The sequence below is a fragment of the Ciona robusta genome, chromosome 10 (genome assembly GCF_009617815.1).
Source record: "Ciona robusta chromosome 10, ASM961781v2".
Classification (NCBI taxonomy): Eukaryota; Metazoa; Chordata; class Ascidiacea; order Phlebobranchia; family Cionidae; genus Ciona; species Ciona robusta.
In genome coordinates, this window is record NC_143244.1 from 5,796,888 (window position 1) to 5,820,657 (window position 23,770).

At 36.7% G+C, this 23,770-nt stretch overlaps 4 protein-coding genes and 1 pseudogene across 4 annotated transcripts; 2 read left to right on the top strand and 3 right to left on the bottom strand.

Moving 5' to 3' along the window:
* Positions 1–56: 56 nt before the first annotated feature.
* On the top strand, positions 57–3,386 carry LOC149729960 (protein NipSnap homolog 1-like). The gene is made up of 9 exons (XM_089887379.1): positions 57–277; positions 343–464; positions 637–682; positions 736–830; positions 1,225–1,436; positions 1,773–1,804; positions 1,870–1,964; positions 2,352–2,435; positions 2,672–3,386. The coding sequence occupies exons 1-9, from the start codon at positions 198–200 to the stop codon at positions 2,734–2,736; spliced, it is 831 nt and encodes a 276-aa protein (XP_089743505.1). The 5' UTR covers positions 57–197; the 3' UTR covers positions 2,737–3,386.
* Positions 3,023–13,164, bottom strand: LOC149729961 (adhesion G protein-coupled receptor G7-like). Its single transcript, XM_089887374.1, has 22 exons — positions 12,962–13,164; positions 12,594–12,695; positions 12,196–12,306; positions 12,096–12,140; positions 11,565–11,615; positions 11,206–11,301; positions 10,806–10,922; positions 10,679–10,741; positions 10,149–10,283; positions 9,494–9,589; positions 8,976–9,118; positions 8,341–8,499; positions 7,920–8,105; positions 7,159–7,392; positions 6,646–6,762; positions 6,069–6,206; positions 5,721–5,830; positions 5,148–5,355; positions 4,734–4,872; positions 4,297–4,454; positions 3,856–4,026; positions 3,023–3,539 (listed from the first exon to the last, which is right to left on the bottom strand). Exons 1-22 carry the CDS (start codon positions 13,050–13,052, stop codon positions 3,327–3,329), a joined length of 2,883 nt encoding a protein of 960 aa, XP_089743500.1. The 5' UTR covers positions 13,053–13,164; the 3' UTR covers positions 3,023–3,326.
* Positions 13,165–13,954: 790 nt separating this feature from the next.
* On the bottom strand, positions 13,955–16,223 carry LOC149729962 (uncharacterized). The gene has a single exon (XM_089887210.1). The coding sequence runs from the start codon at positions 15,593–15,595 to the stop codon at positions 14,348–14,350; it is 1,248 nt and encodes a 415-aa protein (XP_089743336.1). The 5' UTR covers positions 15,596–16,223; the 3' UTR covers positions 13,955–14,347.
* Positions 16,224–16,339: 116 nt separating this feature from the next.
* Positions 16,340–17,653, bottom strand: LOC149729963 (uncharacterized; annotated as a pseudogene).
* Positions 17,654–17,875: 222 nt separating this feature from the next.
* LOC149729964 (uncharacterized) lies at positions 17,876–23,721 on the top strand. The gene is made up of 13 exons (XM_089887208.1): positions 17,876–18,598; positions 19,214–19,274; positions 19,337–19,484; positions 19,852–20,128; positions 20,471–20,594; positions 20,698–20,923; positions 21,154–21,270; positions 21,509–21,618; positions 21,831–21,921; positions 22,029–22,221; positions 22,482–22,584; positions 22,690–22,809; positions 23,136–23,721. The coding sequence occupies exons 1-13, from the start codon at positions 18,478–18,480 to the stop codon at positions 23,269–23,271; spliced, it is 1,827 nt and encodes a 608-aa protein (XP_089743334.1). The 5' UTR covers positions 17,876–18,477; the 3' UTR covers positions 23,272–23,721.
* The last annotated feature ends 49 nt before the right edge of the window (positions 23,722–23,770 follow it).

Genomic DNA, 23,770 nt, shown 5'->3' on the forward strand with positions numbered 1-23,770 from the left:
TTCGCAAAAATCTAAAGTGTGTTTATGATTTCTCTGTGATTGGACTTCTTAATTTCCGCACGGTGTGTTTTGACTCAGGTTTATTTGCAAATGTTTTTCAGTTCTACTTTTACCTGCAAATGCAATATTAAGAAATATTGGTAAGAAACTAACACATATTACAGTTTCTCGTCTCAGTTCTTCGGCAGTTCGCTGATATGAATAAATTACTCATTACAACGTCTGTGCGGCAAGCATTAGGCGCAAAAGAACATCTTGTTTTAAACAATTCTAAAAGGTAATGTTACTCATATAAAGTTTCATGTGTAATACCACGTTTATTTTTAAACCATGCATTTTCAGATGCCTTTCTGTAACCTCTACCAGCAACAAAAACTTTTTCATGCCCAAAGTCGCACCAAGAACGGATTCCCAATCAAGTCTTTTAACGAAAAAAGATGCAAATCATTTATACAAGTTGCAATGTGAGTAAGAGTAATATTTTTGCACCAAGAACAAACATCTTCATCCTAAAAAAAAAAAAACATTCCTGCAGCAATTCATGCTGTTTTATATTTTGGACGTATCACTAAAAGGGTTTTTATTTGCAATTTCTGTTTATGTTTAATGGAGGTCTAACCTTGTCTTAAATTACAGTTCATAAAGTGAAACCAGAAGCACTGACAGCATACAAACAACTATGGTGAGTTCAATTCACAATTTGTTAAGCTTTATATTTAATATTTATTTCCCCAGTGCTGAAAACTTGCCGAAACTTTCTTCAAACAAAGATTACCCTGTTGAGTGTGTGGGAAGCTGGTCATGCTGGTATGGTGACCAGGACCAAGTTGGTAAGTGCGTGTGGTTTACAAGTGACATATTGCATTCTGGCACCATGACACAGTGGTTAGCGCATCTGCTTCTAACCTAGAGGTCAAGGGTTCAAGACTGGTCGCTGCTAGCCTGCTACCATTTTATGTGACCTTGGGCAAGACACTTAACAACAATTACTCCAACCAATGGTTACTATTAATTTAATGAAACAGAACACCTGTGTAATAAAGACTGTCATTTCCCCGCCACACGAGGGTAAACTACACTGTAGGTACTAAATGGAAGAAATTCTCTTTTTGTATAGGTACTGTAGTAAATGAGTTTAAGAAGTAACAAGCTTAAACTAAATGCTTAATTTAAAAAAATGCATGGGAAGTTTACATACACATTCCATTACAATTGTTGTTACAGTTCACTTATGGAGATATACTGATGGTTTCCCTTCCATCGGACAAGCCAACTCTAAGTTAGGGAAGGAGGACTGGTATCAGAACATGAGGACAGAGAGAAGCAAGATGCTTCATTCAAGAAGTAATCAACTACTTTATGAATTCTCATTTTGGAATGAAGTTTTACCAAGAGAAGGACCCAATATATATGAATTACGTACTTATCATTTAAAGGTAAATAATAAACTAAATTTGTAAATTGTTATCTTATGGTATGGTCGTATCGTCCTGAAATTTTCCAAAAAAAATATGAAATTCATTGTGCTTTTTTACAGTATTATTAGCTTAATTAAAGTTTTTTTATCTGATTATTTGTTAAAAAGTAACATTTTGTGTATCTTGTGGTTTATACCTAAAATTTAAGTTTTATTATATCTTTATGATTAGCTACCAAGCATATTGTAATATCGACTTCCTCTGATAAAAACACATTAATTACTAGGTCAATTTTTAAATTAATTTTGCTTTTTCCTTAAATTTTAAAGTCTAAACTTTATATTTGTTTTACAGCCTGGCACCATGATTGAGTGGGCAAACAACTGGTTTGTATCTTACTCTGCATGTTGTATGCCTATGTAATGGATACTACAATTATGTTTATATACAGGGCACGTGGTATCAGAGCAAGACAAGAGAATAGTGAAGCTGTGGGCGGTTTTTTCTCAGAAATTGGTGATCTTAACGTAGTGCACCATTTATGGGGTGGGTTGTATAACACTAAAAATTGGCAGGAATTGCCTGTTGCTTGAAATGCAATGGACATAAAAAGTATCTGATAAATGCCAGTATTCCCTACTTTTATTTTTTCTCTATTTTTTTTACTTGTCTTGTATGTGGCTGCCGTCGGGTGTATTATTATCTTCTGGCTATTGTTTGTTTTGTGGTCCTGAAAAGCACAAAGTTTTGTCTGTCATACGGTGAGATAGGCTAAAAGTTCATTAAAAAAAACAATCTTCAGATTTACTTGTCTTTAAGCAAATTCATGGCATTTGAAAATACACAGTACAGTTTTTGTCAAGGCATGTAAAACTTTAGGATTTCTTTGAGAAAATTATTCATTTAATAATTAATATATGTTCTGTATTCCAGCGTATGAGGACCTTCATCATAGGAAAAACACAAGGCAAGCTGCATGGCAAAAGTCTGGCTGGGATAACACAGTGTACTACACAGGTAAGAGGAAACAAGCAATACAACATTTATGAAATATAATCACCTACGGGCCACTTATATATGTGGTAACTCGTGAGCAGAAATGGGGTGTATGAAACAGTACACCCTTGTTATAACGACTCTTCTTGCCACGCCACACTAGGTTAAATAAGTTACATTGATTCATTCATGTTATATATAAAATAAGTTACAATTATTTATACCTCTAACACTAACGAATTTCTATCTTACTTAAGTTCCATTAATTCGTGAAATGAAGAGCATGATCATGATCCCACTCTCTTATTCTCCTCTTAAATGAGGACACATTTGATGATCTTCCTATCTTCTTGGTGCCACAACAATTTCCCTTGTCTTAAAAGTCTTTAATTTATCAGTCAGTTTGCTTAGCTAGACACCAGCAGTTTCTGGCATATCTAATACCAACAGCAAAGTTTTTTTTCTTCTACTTATTGCTTGCTTGATATAATTGGGTAGAGGGAAACGGCTGATACAGCAATCAAAACAAATTATGATATAAGTATTTGAATTTGAATTCTTTTTTGCGTACTGTGGTACTATTGGTTTTTTTGCCAAATCTCACGCGATAAACTGATAGGTTTGTATTTTTTTCATAAGTTCCTAGCACGCCCATCATGTATTGTACAGAATAACGTATACGCGTCAGTTGTTCTTGCACGAATTATAAGAATATTTGTTAAGTTAATGCAATGTGTGAAGCTCTGATCAGCTATTTAAGAAATTCCAACCAAATTTAATTTAAAGTATAACGTTCGCTGTTATACAGCGATTCTTCAATAGCTTTTTGTCATGTAATTGCAAAGAATAGTTCATGCTAGCGGGTAACCGTTTGCGCACTTTTTTGCGTTCAAATCCGCATATTTTTTGTGTTTAAACCTTTTTTGATGAAAATTTTCGATCCAGTCTAATAGAAAGTATGGCAGTGCTAAAGGTCCGACTTATTGATCTTCTGCTGCTTGCACGAGTGCTTTGGGTTGGCGTAAGTGTCACTGAGTTACGGATTGTAAGTCGTCGTATTGGATTCCACCAGATTTGTCGCATGTCTTCTCGTCTTAGTGTAGTCATTGCGAAGACTCCGACACCCTAAAGAATTTCACGTAAAACGGCCAGTTAGATTTAGTTGTGTCGTGAGGCTCAGTGGTTTAGACGCTTGCATCGTAATCGAAGGACACCGTATTCAATGCTCGATACTGATAGTGTTCTTAGGCAAGACATTTAGCGGACATTGCTCCAACTAAGCAGTCACAAGTGGGTTATAGCACCCTAGATGATGGGGTAATGGGCAAATTAGCATAAATCTTGCGCCACGTTGTAAAAGCTCATCAACCTAAATTAGAACCACCATTTTTAAAAGGAGCTACATTTTCGAAAATTGTATCTAATAAACCACATTGCTTACCTGAAAAGCATTAAACAGTGCAAATAACCAGCCTGTTACAAGTAGATATGTTTCGTTTTCTGATATCAGCATCAAGTACCCAGTTAACCAGGTCAAGCCCATGATGAAAACCATCGTTACTGCCATGATCAGATTCTGCCTGATTGTCCGTTTTAATGCTTTGCTTTGAACCTGAAACATTCAGCTTCTTAGATTATTCACGTCCATAGGCTATACCTTTAATAATAGATTAACATTTGCGGCAGCAAGGTTTTTGGTATATACTCGCGTGTGGGGGCTAGGGCACATTGACGGTCTTAAACAGATGTTCTGTTCCATATAAACACCTCATGCCAGGTTAGGAGTTACCACTTATGTAACTTTAACGTCAAAACGTAGTATTCAACATAATTGCATTTATATATCAAACCATAAACGACCAAGTGATCACACATATCTTACCCTTGAGTTTTGAGCTGTAAGTTCGCGCAGAACCAGTATAAAGACAAGTGTATTGTACAACAGCATTATCCCGACAGGAAGTAGGAACCCAAGCATCAAAGGCAACCCTTTTAACCAACATGCATTGCGAGCATGGTAATTCGGTCGAGAAGTTGGACCTGAAACGTGTAAATAAAAATACCGCACTCCTTAATTTAAAATCAACAAATGTAACTTATTTATCCTTGCGTGGCGGGGACAGTCCTTACAACACGTGTGTTCATACACCTCGTGCGTGGGTGTATGCCAGACAATTTAAACAAGCCATTAGCGACCACTGGGTTGGATTAATTGCCGTTAAGTGTCTTGCCCAATTAAGGACACATACGCCCACAATAAATGGCAGCAACGATACTCAAACCGAAACCTGTCCCATATTTTAAATTGCCCATACGTACCTTCGCCGCATATAGTCGATTCTTCTAGCGAAGCTGTGTTGAAAGCAAGCCCAGCAGTAAGTGCAACCACAACCGCTGGGGTGATGTAACTGAACAGACAGTTTCGCAGCATTGCCCGGCTCTCGTACTTAGAAAATACCTGAAATATAGGGTAAACGTCAACCGAGAGTCACAAAACGTGGGTGTTATACTTCTTATTTGTCTACACGAATGCCTTTACAGTATATAGTGTCCTACTGTAACCACTGTATCCTGAAAACTGTTTTGAAAATTGAAGTGCAATGTTGCAGTAAGACTTTTTTTCAAAAAAGGGAAATTACGACGTTATTTAAAGAATTAAATATATAATTGCCGTTTCCCAAAATGGGCTTTTTGACTGATAAATTATAGGAATATTTATCTAACCGCACTTACCCGCACTAAGGAATCATACATCTCTGAGCTGTACACTGACATCCAAAACCAAGATGTTAGAAAGAAATAATGTAAAAGCATCGTGACTGCTGTGCACGCTTGTGGGTTCCTAGTTTGGGAAATTCCAGTCATAAAGATGACGTATGCAATACTAAGATTTGCACAAATATGTTGGAGAATCGACCCGGATCGAAATTTCTTCAGTTCTCTGTAGAAATGCATTGAAACAGGTATTGTTATAATGCTGGACTATCATCTTGAATGAATGTCACTTTATCCTCGCATGACGGGGCAACGGCAGTCGTTATAACGGAGTGTTCTATTTTATACAGCTCGTGTCCGCGTATACAAATGACTGCGTAGATGTAACTTTGTGATTGCCGTTTATTCTGTTGTGTAATGCATATAAATGATAATTTAGACAACCCAAAAGGAACTACTTGGTCGGAGCAAATGCCGTGCACTGTCTTGCAGAGAACACATTATACGCCAACAATGACCATAGCGGACGCGCCACCTCTATGCTGTAGATAGACTTGCTAACTAGCACAGTATCACAGCTCAGACTTATACCTGCTACATGCAATAACTATCACGGTTAGCAAAAGTCCGACCACAGAGAGCAAACAACCGACCAAACTAACACTAGAGAGAACATGGTCCCTTGGGAACTTTTCTGGTTTCTGAAATATAAACTTTTATCAGCAAACCGCTGAATATTTAATAAAATAGTTTATAGTATACGTTGGGATAAGTTTCATTCTCTTCATCGCCCTATTTGGTAGTAAACAAAGAATATATTGGATTGTATAACTGTACACCCACACGAGACGTTGTTAAACCATAGATTAAGAATATTAAAAAAAATTTGTCCTAAGTATCCATCTTATCCCACAGTACTAAACACGATTCAAAACTTACAACCAAGAGAGCGAAGTTGGTCAAATGCGTGCATAAACATTGTGGTGGATTGGACGTATGGTTATAACAGCAACCGTCAGTTAACCATCTTTCTTGAGTGTAGTTCCAATATACGCATGTCAGTTTGTTTCGAATCAGCTGTATTGAATAAATGCATATATTCTTATATGATGTTAATATGATAACAATGCTCGATTGTAGCCTATATAAGTTGAACGGTGCTTGTTTAGCGGAATATATTTTTCAGTAATGTTTACTTTTAGTTGGGGCTCGGCCTACTAGAGATATCACTAGTAGGTCGCGTGTGGTTGGGGTAAATTACATTAAAATTGACGTCTAAATAATATAGTAATCTTTTAAAGTTCATAGCCTATTTTGTTATAGTAGGGTGGGGGGTGATGGGACACCTTTTCACTCTAGTGTCTCGTCCCATTTTGTTGTAAACAAAAAACATTCAAATAAATATAAAACCATATCCTCACGACTTTCACAGACCGTTTTTAATTGTTTAAAACACGATCAGGATATTTGGATATTATGTGATAAAGGTGTCCCGTCTTCCCCAACACCACTATACCTTTTGTTTCATTGTGTTCAAGCTTTCTATTTCTTCCTCGATGCGAGGAAAGTCGATACGAATCGGTTCTGGGAGGTCTTTCACGTGATTACCTGCTCCAATATCTACAGAGACAACCTAAAACACGAGAAGTTATTTTGACAAATTAACAAAATTTGACAAAAAAATTATATTATTAATTTTTTTTGAAGAGTTATACTTTAGTCAAAAATTATTTGAAAGACTCATGAGACACCTTTTTATCCCATTTTCTCGTCCCGTTTGGAGTAAGCAAAAAAATAATCAAAGAATTATAAAAAACGTAGCCTTACGAATCTAATATCTATACCATTTTTAATTGTTTAAAACACGATCGAGATAGTTGGATTTTGTGTGCTAAAGGTGTCCCAAATTCCCGACCCTACCATATAACATTAAATACCATGTAGTATAAAATAGTTACAGATATGTCTGACAAGCATGGGTATTTTACTGTCAGGCGTGCCTTTTACAGACGACATATATATTGCTCACATAATTAACTGATTTGTTCGACGGAAAATAATTGTCGTTTTTGTAAAGTATGACCGCCACCCTTCCTTCTTTACGTTCCGTAACTCCAGTTGTTGAGCTGAAATTGCTCAAGGCATTCTGAATTGCACTGTGCGGTATTGTGACGTTGACTGACGTCATAAGGCTGTTATTCCCCGAGATTTGTGGCGAAAAATGGACAGAACCGTTGGTGACATTGTAGTGAACATCGACGGCCTAAATATAGATTTAACGTTATATGACTGGATATGCAGATATAAATTCTAACATTGAACTGAGACAACGTGCTCATAGTAACCCGTCAGCTATTTTAATCTCACGGTTTAATTTCCGGTGCTATATAGACGGGGTCTCTTTATATGTGGCCGAGATTGAAATAACTAAAAATATGTAATCTGTTATGTTGGTTAAAATATGCTTTTGATCAGGACATTATTAAGTTCTATATTCTTTGTGCTTTGTTTGTCATGATGAAATTTCACATACATGTTTATTAATCTGTTTTGTGATAATCCGTTTTTTGTAGGTTGGGGCAAAATGGTTCCTATCTTTATTTTCTATTAATTTTAGACAGTTTTTATACCCGTATTCCCACCACTCTAACACACGATCATGAAATATGGGATATTATGTGCAAACGGTGCCCATCTTACCCTACAATACTATATTCGGTTTTGGCCAAGAAAATGTTCTCAATTGACGATCACATTGTACATTTCATTCAAAATAACTTGTTTTCATACCTCTATTGTAAACGCTGGTGTTTTGAGTTGGAATCGTTTTGATTTTTCGTCCAATTTTCCATTAGTTGCAATCTGCGCCAGTGACTTCCCAATACTTTGTCTCAACGTGTTGTTCATATGTGTTAGATCGGGTGTAATATATGATGACGTCATACCGAGATACACAAGAGTAGGAAACAAATCGATCTGTGATGAAATATTTATTGAATTAAAACTCAGTACTGTGGGGTTAGACAAATACCCTTAGCATATTCCATATTTTCTAATTGTGTTTTTATCAATTAACAACACACTTTTAAAGTCGTGAAGTTACCGTTATATAATTCTGTAATTTTTTGGTTTACTTTCAAATGTGTCGATAAAAGAGAATAAAAATACAATCACGATAAATAAGTACAGTCAACCAGATGTAAAGCTTTACCTCAAGCGAGCCATTCTTCATCGCTTCCCCCACCCTTCCCATGTAACCCACTATATCCAACACACCAGATCTTGAAACGTTCGCTCCAACAGATGTGAGAATATGCATCGCCGCGCTTGTTGCCATGACGTTGGATGACGTCATAGGCGAGTTCCGGACCTGTAACGTGACAAATTTCTCACATATGAGTTAGATCACGATGCACCGTCTACTGACGTATTAGTTATACCACAAGCATATATGCTTAGAATAGAAAATTTAAAGGTGACCTTTTCATATACCATTATAATGGCTAATATGGTATATACTTAATAAGACCGGATACAGCAGTTGGTAAGCGGAAATAAAGGTCGTGGGGTGGGGTGGGGCAAGATGGATATTGTTAGCACGTGACTGTATATACCTCTAAATCGTGGTTTTTACTTTTAACAATGTTTTTTTTTAGAACTGTGAGGTTGTATAATTCTGTATTCTTTGTTTACTACCAAATGGGACGATAATAGAGAATTAAACCATGGTTCACCTTACCCGTCCAACTATATTGATAAAACTAATAAATTAATATTTTTTTTGGAAACAGTGAATAAATTTTTTTTTAAAAAACAAAATTTAAAGAAGAAAATGTAAAATCTTACGTTATTCATTATTGAGTCCACCGTTGCGTTGCAGTTAATTTTGACCAGATTTTCAAGGTCGAATGTCGGGGTCGACGAACAGTTTTGGCTACCAGCATTAGAAGAGCATTTATCCACACAAGGCACTAAACTCCGCCCCCTGCCTGTTTTGTAGATTAAAATTATTTGAAATTATAGTAGAAGGGGACAAGATGGATACTGTTAGCACATAACAACCCGTATTTCCTAATCTTGCTATTATTAACGCTTTTTTTATATAGTTATGAGGATACGTTCTATAATTCTGTAAATATTTCATTGTTTACACAACCAAATGGAACGATAAAGCAAGATCAAAACAAAATGCCCTTTGTTTCCTACCAAATAAGACAAGAAAATAGATTGAAAATGTGTCCCATCTTCCCCTACTCTACTATACTAAATATATAGCCCAGAATATTGTCTGTATATGCAATATGGTGAGGCCATAAACCTGGGCCTTTTACGCATGATAATAGTCATAGTTATATTTCACTTACCCGGGCAATCTGTATGATTAGATTGTCCTAATGCCACTGTTCCTGGTTCGGCTGGTGGATACCATACGTCATCTATTAGCTGGCTGTTACATTTCCCTAAATAGAAATGCTGTTACTATAGTAGAGGGCGTAGAGTAAAAGTTACGCTAAGTCATACGTTTGTGATGCAACCTCGCGTACATTTGTATATTCACACGTTTTAGAAAAAAAGTGTTTGAGTTTATACATAGGACGTTGAAAATGTGATTACGCAACGATAATCTGAAGAAATATGCTTAGATTACCGAGTCAAAATTTGCTATTTGTTCATTTTAAAATTGGAAACATTCTTTTAAAATAAGATACAGTACTGTAGGGAAAATAGATACTGTTTACATATACTATCCCATCTTTCCTAATTATTAAAAATTAACAACGTTTTCCTGGAGTCGCGAGGATATACGGGTATTTAATGCTTTAAATAATCTTTGGTTGCCTTACCAAATGAGACGATAGAAAATATGCAAAACATGTCAAAAATACTAAACAACTTTTACTGGAAATAATAAAAAAGTTCTTAGCCTATTTTAAATTGTTTTCTTAGTTTACGAGTTAAGCAGATCGTATCATAACATGTCCTTATCTTACCCCAACCTACTATACTTGAGCTGTATACCTGTTAATATACTTTCGGTGGTAACAGCTTGTTCTGTAGTTGTCATCGTCATATGTGTTGTATTTGCTAAAGTTGAAACTTCCAAAGTTGTGTGTCCTGTCGCCTCAACAGGAACGTCTGTGTTGTTGTTAAAGGCTGTAAATAATTAATTTAAACATTGCATATTTTTATATCTCTTTTAAAAATGATAACGATCATCACATTATCGAAATAAGGAAAATAATCCAAATAAAAAGGGAATCTAGAACAAAATACAGTCGTTAAAACATGGATAAAACGTATGGGAAAGCGCGCCAGTTAAAAAGCGTGGCTGTTGCCCTCAATAAATATAGAAAGCTATATAATGCACAACACTGATATCATTCAAAAATATCAAGTATGTCAATTCAAAAGTTTAAAACGACTTCTAGCACACCTAAGTTACATAGAAAGCTTTATTATGCCAACATTTATGTATTTTAAAAATATAGCCTGTCAAAAAAGTTCAAAACGACTCCAAAAAAACATAACTTCAAATATACTGTTCTTACCATCCGATTCAATTGTAAGTCTACGACGACCATCAGTGTTGGAATCATTTGAGCATTTTAAATCTGAAAGGGTATAATCCAAGTTAGTTACAAAACATAGTTGGATGATTTGTAAATTTTATTTTACCGTCTTTGCTGTTAGCTTGCTCGTAACATCCGCAAGTTACCGTTGTCCCATGCTTGCCGCAAAAAGCGTTTGCTGAACATCTGTGTTGGTTGTTCTGGTGCATACAATCTTCGTATGCTGCAAAAGCAAGGTATATTTAACATATGTATAAGATTACGGGTTCAAGGCTCGTCGCCACTACCATTGTAAACGCCCTGAGCAAAACATTTATAATAGCAGTTGTTCCAAACCAGTGGTCCCTTATAGGTTGTCAAATTTGTCACCAGTACACGCACAAATAAGTTATAATTACCCACAAACAATGTTATAACGACTGATGTCGTTAAACCCGGATGCGAGAATAAAACAAGTTACATTCTTTCATTCACTCGATTGAACGACTTCACGATTATGAACTCACATATAGTGTTGGTGTTTTCCTCTTTGTAACGACATAGACAATCACTTGAACGTGGACACCTCACACACGTTAGAAGCGTTGAACCAAAATACACAACTAGAAACAAAGAAAAATTATTGCTGGTTTGGCGGCCAGGATTTTATCCGACACCTTTCCATCTGTATAATTTTTAAACTCTTTAGTGTTTTTTGTTTACTATACCAAACGGGACGAGAAAATTGAATGAAAACGTGTCTGATATTCACCAAATTTACTATAAGCTATTTTTGCATTTTTACGCTTATATAACGATTTTCTATATAGAAAGCTATTCGTTTAAGTAGCAAAACAAATTATTGGCCTTGTCCCTATTTAATTACCTGTTGGTTCGGGTGGTATGGCTTCTCTGGGGTTGAATTGGCTTGGTGTATCTATAGAATAAAAGTTAAAAAGAAAATATAACCTCACGATATGTTGGAAAATTCTGTTCATTCAGTTGCGCATGTATGTTTTTGTTCACGACTTTCAATGTGCCCAACATAATACGTGACAAAACCGTTTCGGTCATGGTAGTCATAATATTGCAAGGGTGAGATTAATACTGTAATAGCACATAAAATACTCCGTATTTTCTAATAGTGTTTTTAGCAGTAACAAGCTGTATCGAATACGTGATAATACGGGCATAGTAGCAGGGGATAGGGGCATGGGACATCTTTTCATTCTATTTTCTCATCCCATTTTGTACTAAGCAAAGAACTGTCAAAGAATTATAAAACCGTAGTCTCACGACTCCCGTACACCGTTGTTAATTGTTTAAACACGATCAGGATATTTGGATATGTTTTAAAGATCCCGTCTTTCCCGACCATATTATACAACACATTTCAACTACCATATATGGTTCCTACCGTTTGGTCTTGCTGCTATGTTGGTGTTGCTTCTACATCCAGAACCTATAAGTAAAAAGTATAAGTTTCAAATATAAACTTCGTATGTTACGAATCTTACTTGTATTTTCTGCGTCGTAACACCCGCATGTTATCGTATGATTATGGACAGAGCATAATGCATTAGCCGAGCATCTTATGTTCGAATCCTGCTGCATGCACTCGGTATAGTCTGGGAAATAAAGATACGTAATTACATGCTTATATTACAATAGACACGAATCAAGAATGTTCTTAACTAAGTCTAGCAGGCGCTTATCATTTAGAGTAATGAGTCATATAGTACAGAGTTTTAAACGCGGTGTGGTCGCATAAACGACATAAAAGTCTCCGGGTGTTTGAGTAATGGGCTAAATCTTTCCTAAATCCCAAGTAACTAAACTACACAGAATAGCTACAAGTATGCTACCATATAAGATATAGGTCACGGTTTGTATATTATCTCGTATATTTACTTACTTATGCATGTGATTCCTTGCGGTACAGTGGACTGCTGATCACATAAACATGTACCTGCTCCAGTACAACACAAACAAGCGGCTCCGGGGTCGTCAGAAAAGACTATAACAAGTTTGTTGGATAACGTACATATAGGACATTATATAAGACATATAGTAGGGTGGGATAGACATGAGTTTATTCTCTTTTCTCGTCCCATTTGATAGTAACCAAACTTTAATTATAGAATTATATAAGTAGCCCAATAGGACTCTAAATTAGGGTTGTTAATTGTTAAAAACACGATCAGGAAATATGGAATGTAGGCGCTAACGGTAACCCAGCTTAAACCTTATTACTATGCATATAAGACTAGCAATAATACTTACATAATTTTTGTTGGCCATTTGCGGAATAACACAGCAAGGGGAATATGATTGTAATCAGTAACTTGTACCGGGCACCTTTCATTTTTAGCATTAATCAAAGTTTAACTCAGTAACGGCACGTAACCTAAATAAGCAGCCAAACTTTATACTAATTATTTATTTTTGCCTAACACTGTTCTAACTGTTAGAAGATTTCTGTCTTAAAATATAATTTTCGCTTGCATATAGTAGGGTGAGGGAAGATGGGACACCTTTTCAATCAATTTTCTCCTTCAGTGTGGTAGTAAACAAACATTCAACGATTTTTTATAAAACTTTATCCTCACGGCTCCCATAGACCGTTGTTAATTGTTTAAAACACGATTCGAATATTTGGTTATTATGTGTCAAAGGTGTCCCATCTTCCCCCACCCTACTATATAACTATTTCATATTTTCACATCATAAGCTGCTGTTATGTAGCGTTTGCCAAAACAACTCAAATGACTGGACTGAAAACGCTTCTAAGAAACACTGACAGTCCATAACCATGAAATAACTGCACTCTCTTTGTTATTGACGCATTTATAAGGAAAAGGGCGACTGCTCTTCGTGATTCGTGTCATGCAATTGCGCACCGTCATGCGGTTTCTTATGAATCGTTCAGGTTCTGTGTTAATGTGCGCCTTTATTATCTATACCGATAAAAACAAAACGCCTGCTGAAAATCACGGCTGATTTTAAACCCGGGATTTTCGATGGTATTAATTAATTTAAATGCCATTTATAAAAATAATGACCTACAAAGTTGCCTTTATACTGTGAAAATCCCGTATTATAACGACTGACGTTGCTAGGCCAAGAAAGATGAAAAACATTAAAGTTATCCCGTCTTTCCCACCCCTCTATGATCACCCGTTATGTTATTTTACTCTCTTATAAATTCGCCATACATTCTTTAAAATATTTTTGTATACTTTATTTTATAGTATTAAAAAAATACTGGTTCGTATATACGACGCAAACCGACAACGAGAAATGCAAATACGAATGCGCTTATAAATACACCTAATATGGCAATACTACGTGACTCATAACACGAGTATATGTAATATTCCAAGAACTGGTAACACTTCAGATGTTATGCATTGGGATATGTATATATAGAAGTGCATAAACAAATTATTGCACAATTTAGTGCTTGTAACTATATTTTAATATTAATAATCACCAATAAAGTAACGTATGTAGTAGCTATAAGTGGGCACGAGGTGAATAAGACGGAACATCCGTTATAACTATGCTGTCATTTTCCGGCCACGCTTGAATTAAGCAAGTTTAATTAATTTATTCATGAAGCTTAAAGTATACCGAATTAGGATAGGTACACACACTGGTTTAAATAAATTACATTCTTGTTTTAATCACAGTGGCATACAGCGAATTCACATCTGGAACCTGCTGCACTAAAACATCGTCATATGTAGATTCGTTCTTATTTTCCTGCTCATGTACAAATGTGGGATCTGCCGAAACTTGGTTGAGGTTGGTCTCTCTGTTGCCCGTGTCCAAGTTACTGGCTCGATCAACAGAAACATTCTGAGGAAGTTTCCCTCGTTTACATAGCAGTACTACAATGCCGACAGCGCAAAGAAAAGCGAAACCAGAAAGGGAGACAATCAAAGGCAGCATGGTTGAACTGCGACTTGTAGGTTGTGGTGTTGCATTTACTGAAACAGTTGATAATAAGTTGAAAGTGGTGTTAGATGCGGTAGCGACAACAGAATCATAGTATTTGCTGGTTGTTGTTCTAGTAATTTCTGTCATTTCAATATTTTTAACTGTAGAAACCGTAGTCGGGTCTATACTTTGCTGCAAGTTAGGTCTGGTTGTTGTTTTTGCTGCTAAAGTCGCACAAGCCACAATACATGAACGAACTTCACTGGACACTCCTTGTGAACAATATGTAGTGGCGCTTGCTTCTGTTCCGTCACTATAGGTGCATTTGCGTGTCAAGGTTTGAGAACCTTTGCCATCACATGGGTTGTTGGCTATACAACCTTGTGGTTCCCAAGTTGTCCATGTTGGGCTGACCAACCCAGTACAAGCTTCTGTCTTCGTAGATGATGTATGAATAATATTTGACGCCACGCAGTATTTCTCATTAACTGCTATACCGTCACAGTCGAGGCATTTCCGCAGTAATGTCTTGCTCGGAGAATTTTCAATTTTAGGCAACGCAGGACAACTTACACTCACAATCCAACTGCCCCATGCGTACTGGTTGCATGTTTTCTTCGTGTATTGAAAGGAGCAAGACATTGTTTCTGGCACGGAGTCTTGTGACTCACAATAGGGGTTCACAGTGACTGTATTTTCATTACAAACACCACTACAAGCACTTAAATGGTTATGTCTGCATGTCCAACCAGATTTTGCTTCTAAATGTGTAACTTTATATTCAGTTTTTCTCGTCCTGAGATCAGCTGAGCAAAATGAGCTTGTTCTATTCACATGCCATTTAAATAAAGCGCAATTGCTGTCAGTATAAGGTCCATCATTTACACTGCTTGCTATTTCCCATTTGGCGCAGCCGTATGTACCATACAACTGAACAACCACCAATAAAAACACATCTTTTGACAGGAATCTCATTTTCTCAAAGTGGCCTCTGATGCTTACGCTTCAATATTCTAATGTAAAGAATACATAGATAGTCAGCTGCAGGAAACATATATAGGCCTGTATTTAGTTCCTTATCCTAGCTGCATGCGCGCCAAATTTAATCGCATGTTTATTTTATAATTATTTTATAAAAACACCCACAAAGCTTACTAAAATAAATCTCTGTTTATGTTGTCTATTCTTAGCAGTGTATCCTCTTACGTAAAACAAGATACTATAACTTAAATGTGTGGGCATGCAGTATACCAAACATTGTAATCACCTTTTTAATATTTTGCAGGAGCAACCGATATATTCATCACAACGATGAGCCAATATCTAAATACAAATTGGTAAGCAGCCATCTTGTTTTTAAGCAATTCAATCGCTCAATTTGGAGTTAATTTTATGCATCTTGTCTGGTATTAGTATAGGGTGGGGGGACATGGGACACCTTTTCGATCAATTTTCTCGTCCCATTTGGCAGTAAATATAGAACGTTTAAATAATTATGAAACCGCATCCTAGCGACTCCCATAGACCCTTCTTGATTGGTTACAACACCATCAGGATATTTATTATGTAATAAAGGTTCCCCCCCCCACCCTACTGTATAGTGCTTGGACGAGCGTCTTAAAAATACTTTGTTACCGAAACTTAACGTACATAGCGGATGATTTGATTGGTTGTGGTTAAAACGGAGATGGCTGCGGACCAGTCTGTGTTTTATTAATATACAACGCTACAATATTCGTTTGGTTAGGTCCAATTCCCACACTTCGTTGGAATCAAATACATTTATTATTATCTTCGTAATAAAATATAAAAGTAAATCTCACGAAATTTTACTCGTTTTAAATTAATACTTAACAATCTAAAATTGCAGTAGACGTACAAGTCCGTTTAAATTTACACGCGTTTATAATTCATCTGGCTGAAACGACTTTTGTTTTGGTTCGGTATATGTTTTATCATATTCATATACACCTTCAGGTGCCGTTTCTGTATTGGTAATAGATGTATCTATATTTTCCATTGGTGCAACCGTTACAGGGGGTTCTGCATTTAAGCACTGCTGTTGCGGGCGTCGTCTTTTGTAAAGCAAATATGCAATAACGACACCAACTAAAATGATAAAAACTCCCGAGCTTACGCCCACTATAACTGGTACAATAACAGATGTAAATCTGTTTTCACTTAGATAGTTTATTACTGTTGTTGTATCAACTGTTGTGCAAATTTTTACTACAGCAGTGCAAGACCGACTTTCACTGAAATTCCCTTGCGAGCAGTATTTAGTTTCAACGGCTTCTGTTCCATCACTATAGGTGCATTTGCGCGTCCAGGTTTGAGTACCATTGCCATCACATGAGTTATTAGCTATACAAGCTTGTGGTTCCCAAGTTGTCCAAGTTGGGCTGACCAACCCAGTACAAGCTTCTGTTTTCGTGGATGAATTGTCAATAATATTCAACGCTGAGCAATATTTTACGTTTACTTCTCTATCATCACAGTCATAGCATTTTCTTGTTAAGGTTTTATTAGATTGATTCTCGATTTTTGCTTCCATAGGACAACTTATGTTTACAAACCATTCACCCCATTTGAACTCGTTACACGCTTTCTTTTTGTATTGAAATTTACACCATACGGTATTGCCTTTAGTACACCCAGATACAACGGTCACAACACTAGCAGGACACTGACCGGTACAATTGTCCAATCCGCTGTGATAAAAGCAAGTCCAACCCAGCTGTGGCACAGGCTGTATAACCTCATACTCCGTTTTTTTTCTGCGTTAAATTAGCCGAGCAAAACAAAGTGGTTTTCGTAACATTCCATTTAAATATACAATTAGTAGAATGTTCTGTATTAGCACTGCTAGCTGTTTCCCACTGTTCGCAACAATTTCCTCCACGAAGAAAGCAAAACACCAGAAACACAACGGGTACCAAAAACATGTTTTAAATTTCCCTTACAAGTCAGAACGTAAACACTGAACTAAATAAAAATACAGTCTCCAAACTGCATGCAAAGGTATGACGTGTACTTATACTGCTGCGTATGAACTGTATGATTGTTTGTTTATGCTGTGTATGTATATTATGATATACTCAGACTCCATCTACGTTTTATGTAAATTCTAAAATTTAGAACCTACACCCTACCCAGTGTTTTCGTTGGTTAAACCTGTTTTGTACGCGTGTTAATGCTATAACTACATGAAAAATTAATTTAAAAAAATTATAGAAGGGTGGGGTAAGATGGGACATTTTCCGGTCCTACAAAGAAAGTTTACAGAATAATGTAATAACTGTATTCTTAGGAGTACAAAACAGCGGTAGTATTTGTTCAAAACACGATAAGGGAATATGAGATTTAGGTGATAACGGTACGTTCATATGTTCCAGTTTCTTTTTCACCAAATGACTTCATACTAAAACGACTTGGTAATTTATAAAGATACGCTACTAAGGTGAACATGTTATGGACAATGTATAACTTTCTTCATTATTAACAACGCATTTCCCCGAACATCATAGTATTTAACACGACGTTTGAAAGAACGCGCCGAAAGGGACGACTGATTTTAGCCAAATGAACTCAACTGACCTACGCTTACATTATCAACCGATCTTTCACACCCGCTTGCAGACAGGTTTTGTTTGACCGCGTGTCTGCAAATAGTTGCTTTTAGCTCTAGAGTCTAGCATAAGAGCGTTACCGTTACAGCACGCTATTAGCATGAGTAGTGTTTTTAGGTTTTGCTAGCACTAACTGGTAGTTAGGTACATGCATAAAGCGGTATTTCAAATGTATGTTTTGAATGTCAGGCGGATAACAGGCTATGTACAAGACGTGTAGGCTTAGTAATGTCGTTCATAAGAAAATGTATTGTGTTTGGTTTAATACTTGCAACACTACCAAGCTTGTTGAAACGATACTATAAGATTACTATCGACACGCCAAACGAGGAATACGACTTTATAATAGGTAAGTACGGTTTGAAATCTAAAACAAGTTAGTTGGTATTGTAATAAGCTCGTTATTTAAATCATAACTGATGTTATGATTAGGACAGTAAACTGTACGTTTTCCCAGTAAAGACCACCAGCGTGGCACGTCATGGAAACTGAGACCAAGGCCAGAGTTGGTTCATTTGTACTGTACGATAATATGTGCAGTTCAACGCATGTGACGCAATAAAATACGTCATATAAATAAATACCCTGCTCCTACTGGAGCGTAACGTTATCATGCAGATTGCAGACGCTTGGAAATTTGACGCGTGCGGTGGCAAAGTAGTTAGCGTGTCTCTATCCGATAGTTTACGGGTTTAAGGCTCGACGTTGCTACTATGGCTGTAACACAGTGCTTCATTATGAACTGTTTAAATTTTCAGCCACAATACAGTACAAAAAACTCTTCCAAGAAAATTACTTACAAAGTTGAGACATCACAGCTCGTAAGCGGACGCAAGGTGTATGAAACAGAACACCCATGTTATTATAACGACTGTCATTTCCCAGCCACGCAAGAATCAATAAGTTACATTAATTTATTTAATTATTCATATCAAATCAATAATACGAACTTGTGCTTCCACAGTTGGCAGTGGAACAAGTGGCAATGTGATTGCAAGCCGTCTTACAGAATCACCAAACGTCACGTAAGCATGAACTCTAGCACTGTTTTCGCCAAACAAATATTTGCATTGACCTTGTGGTTTAGAGTTCTCGTTGTGGAGGCCGGCGATGATGACGCACCGAATCCACTGATTTCAATTCCTGCCATGTGTGGCCAAACACAAAAATCTTCAGCGGATTGGATGTATAAAACGGTATCGCAGAAACAGGCGTGTCTTGGACTGACAAATCAAGTAAGCTGTTTCTCTCCTTAACCTATTCATCGGCAAGAAAATGGTTAGCGTGCCAGCTGCTGTAGCCCAGAGTTAGTGAGTTCGAGGCTCGATACTGCTACTAATGTGGACGTATTTGTCCTTGGACAAGACACTTCATGGCAACTGCTTCAATAGGTGGTTTTTACATATACGCAATAACTCGTAAGTGTGTACGAGGTGTATGAAACCGAACACCCGTGTTATAACGACTGTCGTTGCCCCTTCACACGACTAAATCAATAAAAAAATTACATTTATTCATTTAATAAGCACGTGGCGCTGCAGAAGCCTTAAAATATTGCTTTAAGATCGCATATTTTCAATACATTTTCGCATAACCGTTCAGGAAAGCTCGTGGCCACGTGGAAAAGTGCTTGGTGGGACCAGCAGTCTTAACTTTATGGTGTACGCGAGAGGGAGTAAACATGACTTTGATGAATGGGAAACCATGGGCGCTTCTGGATGGAATTATAAGGATGTTCTTCCCTACTTTAAAAAGCTGGAGAATGCTACGAGCGTCGGCGGTGACGGTGAGCTGAGAGGGAAAGATGGGCCACTGAAACTTTCTTATCCTTACTTGCATTTCGTGACGGAGTTGTTTGTGAAAGCGGGACAACAAATAGGTATTAAGATTTTACAATTATGAGGATTTTACAATTAATTTAAGTGGTAATTCTTACTTGCGAGGCAGTGTACCTGGTTATAGGACAACTTGAAATCGTGATTTAGCGGCAAGTTTTTTTAAACTTTTTTACTCAGATAGATTGACTGTCGACTGTCGTTTCTTTCTCTTCGTAGCTTTATTTAATCTGAACCTTGTTACTGCATTCGACGAGATAAATAATAATATAATCCCAATATTCTTCAGTTTATGTTTTTTTGTCACTTTAATTTCTCATCTGAAGAGCATAACAGCCTAATACTAAGGCATCCAACTAGATACCGTAAATAGAGTCTTATTCCAGGTCTCGCCACATCCGATTATAATGGCAAGAATCCTGAAGGTATCGCATATAGTCAAACAACTATCTGGAACGCACAGCGTCAGAACTCTGCTACAAGCTACTTAAGGCCAATTATACATGAGAGGTAATATTTCTAAATCAAAATGATTACAATTTTTTCAAAATTAAAAAGATTTTTTACATTTTGTTTTATATTTTTTATAAACTTTGTGACGTCGTTTTAATAGACGTCATCGCTTACACGTCATTGGTCGCGCTCACGTGCGCCAGATAGTGTTCGAGGAGGAAGAAGACAGAAGAAAGCGAGCATCGGGAGTAATCTACGTCAGAGATGACGTAGAAGTCAAAGTTAGAGCGAGGAAGGAAGTTATAGTGAGCGGGGGTGCTGTGGGGACTCCCCATCTTCTCATGTTATCAGGGGTTGGACCCAAACAACATCTTAAAGATTTGGGGGTACGTTGTGATAATGATCGGCCTACTTTTTATCCTTTCGTTGGAGTGATGTCTATTTTTAGACAGAGTAATGTCTTTTTTTATACAGTTATACAAACAGTTACTCGTATAAGCGCTCAAGACTTGTAAAAAAATCGAACACCCGTCGTGTTATAAGGATCGGCGTTGCCCCACCACGCGAGCATAAACAAGTTACATACACATGTATCCTTTCATTCATTCACTTTCAGATAAATGCGATTGCTGACCTTCCAGGAGTCGGATCTAATCTCCAAGATCACGTGATGGTCCCTGCTCCTTTCTATGCAACCAAATTACCGCCAAGATCTTCGCTGGACATATATACGGTAGAATAGAAAACTAAATATATTAAAACAATGTTTTTTATTAACGATTGAATCTACAGGGGAAGTATTGTATAGGGTGGGTAAAATAGTTCATGTTTTATTCTTATTTATCGTCCCATTTGGTAGTAAACAAAGAATATTTGCAAACGTGTTTGATAGGTAATGCTGTAAATGGCCTCGTATATAAAAATAGGTTTATTGCATTTATATACTGTTTTTACACTGTTCTACATTACAGCCTCTGCTTGGTATCCTTCCCTACATATTTACATCCAGTGGCCCTCTGTTGAGTTCTGGTGGTGTAGAAGCTAACGCATTCATTCGTTCCCATCTCGCTAAAGAGGGAAGGTACGACTTTAAAGTTTTCGCATCCAATTCACATTTTCTCATGCCAAGTATCAAGTATCAAGGTGTAAAAATATCCAAAAAATACGTTTAAAGTTACATATATGTGGTAACTCGTAAGCCGGCACGAGGTGTATATGAAACAGAACATCCGTGTTATATAAAGACTGTCTTTAAATAAGTTACATTTATTCATATACTTTTTTTCGCTGTAGGCCAGATATTCAGTTAATTGTACAGAGCGCAAGATGGGACTTTGGTATGACCATGAACATGATATCAGATCTGCTAAATCTTGACGCTGAGGTTAGTTGTGAGTCTGAATCTTTGTTCATTTTTTTGTTCAATTAAGCATAAAAATAATATAGATAAAAACTAAAACAGTAAAACAGATGATAAAATCTTTTTAACAGCATATGAAGAGAATAGAAAAATGGAGAGTGACCCAAAATGCTGAAACCACAGCGCACTTCTTAATACAGACTGGTCTTGTCCGTCCACACAGTGTTGGGACGATACGTCTAAAAAGTTCAAACTATAAAGACCATCCTCTGATTGATCCGCAATATTTAACTGATAAGAGAGACGTTGAAATATTAATAGCAGGTAAGTTATGTTGTATTGGTAATTTTAAAATGTAATAAATCGTATAACGTGCGATACAGAGTACCTGTGTTGTAACGACTGTTGTTGCCATACAAGGATAAATAAGTTACAATCATTTTTTCTCCAACCGGCATAATATTTAAATTAAAATAACCTTGTTTTTGTTGCAAACTGTAAAGGCTCTTTCGATAGCCATGTATGCTCTGTATAGAGAAATTTATTATATTTGCAACGCTAAATAATTTAACAAAAACTTTCAGCAATGCGGAAAAACGAAGCGCTAGAACAAACAGAGGCATTTAAATCAGTTGACGCCAAACTGGAGTTCGGATACTACGGTTGCGGGAACGAAACCAGCCCAAGGTAGTTTTTTTTAAATAAATGCAAATATTTACCCTCGCTTGGTGGGGTAACAACCGTCGTTGTAACACGGCCATATAAAAACATCTTACATGAAATGTCTTTTAGGTCAGATAAATTCTATGAATGTGTGATACGGTTGATTACATTAACAATATATCATCCTGTTGGAACGGCAAAGATCGGGTCAAAGGATGACGTCATGGCGGTGGTCGATCCACGGTTAAAGTAAGTCGCTATTGGCAGTGTTCTACCATCTTACCCCAACACGTGTGCTATCTTGCCTCAACTCGTGTTTCATCTTACTCCGATACATGTACCACCCTGCCCCGATAAATGTACTATCTTTCCCCTATATGTATCATCTTACCCCTACACGTGCGCCATTTTACCCCAAACTACTCCATGTTTTTCACGACGCGCAGAAGTAACCAGAAACTAGTTAGGGGTTGGGATAAGATAGTCCACTCTCTTTTATCGTCCCCTTTAGTCGTAAACAAATACTATTTACAGAATTGTACGCTTTAAAAAATAATGAAATAAATCTTATACAGGGTTTATAAAGTGAACGGCCTACGAGTGGCTGATGCTTCAGTAATGCCTAGTATTCCATCAGCAAACACACAAGCCCCTTGTTACATGATCGGAGAGAAAGCAGCTGACATGATAAAGGAGGACTGGGTGTTATAGAACTGTGAGACTTGAATAAACGGTTGTTTAGGTTTTGGTGATATTTTTAATTGTTTTTACCTCGACATATATGCACTGTTCTACTAAAAACTTTAATTGTACAGCCTATTTACATGTTTTTCTGTAATTTTATTCATCTTTTAAATCCTGAAATGCCTCGAAATTTATATTGTATACTATTAACACGTTATACGTTTCCTAATTAAAAATATTGTTTAAAATGATTTCTGAAATTGAGTTCTATTTTTGACCAGAAACAATTTAGCTTACTATATTATAAATTTAGAAAGCGAAATGTATTTACACTCAATCAATTTGTTTTGTTCTCGCTTTAATCCAGAATAATAGCAGTTAATCGCCTTGTGACGCAATACGGTAAACATTAAGTGCAATATGTCGACTCAAAATAAAGTTTTAATCCTTCAACAACAATATATAAGCGTACAGTTACTCGCAACATGCATTCTGACTTTTTAGCAGGACAAAAGGTGCTCGACTC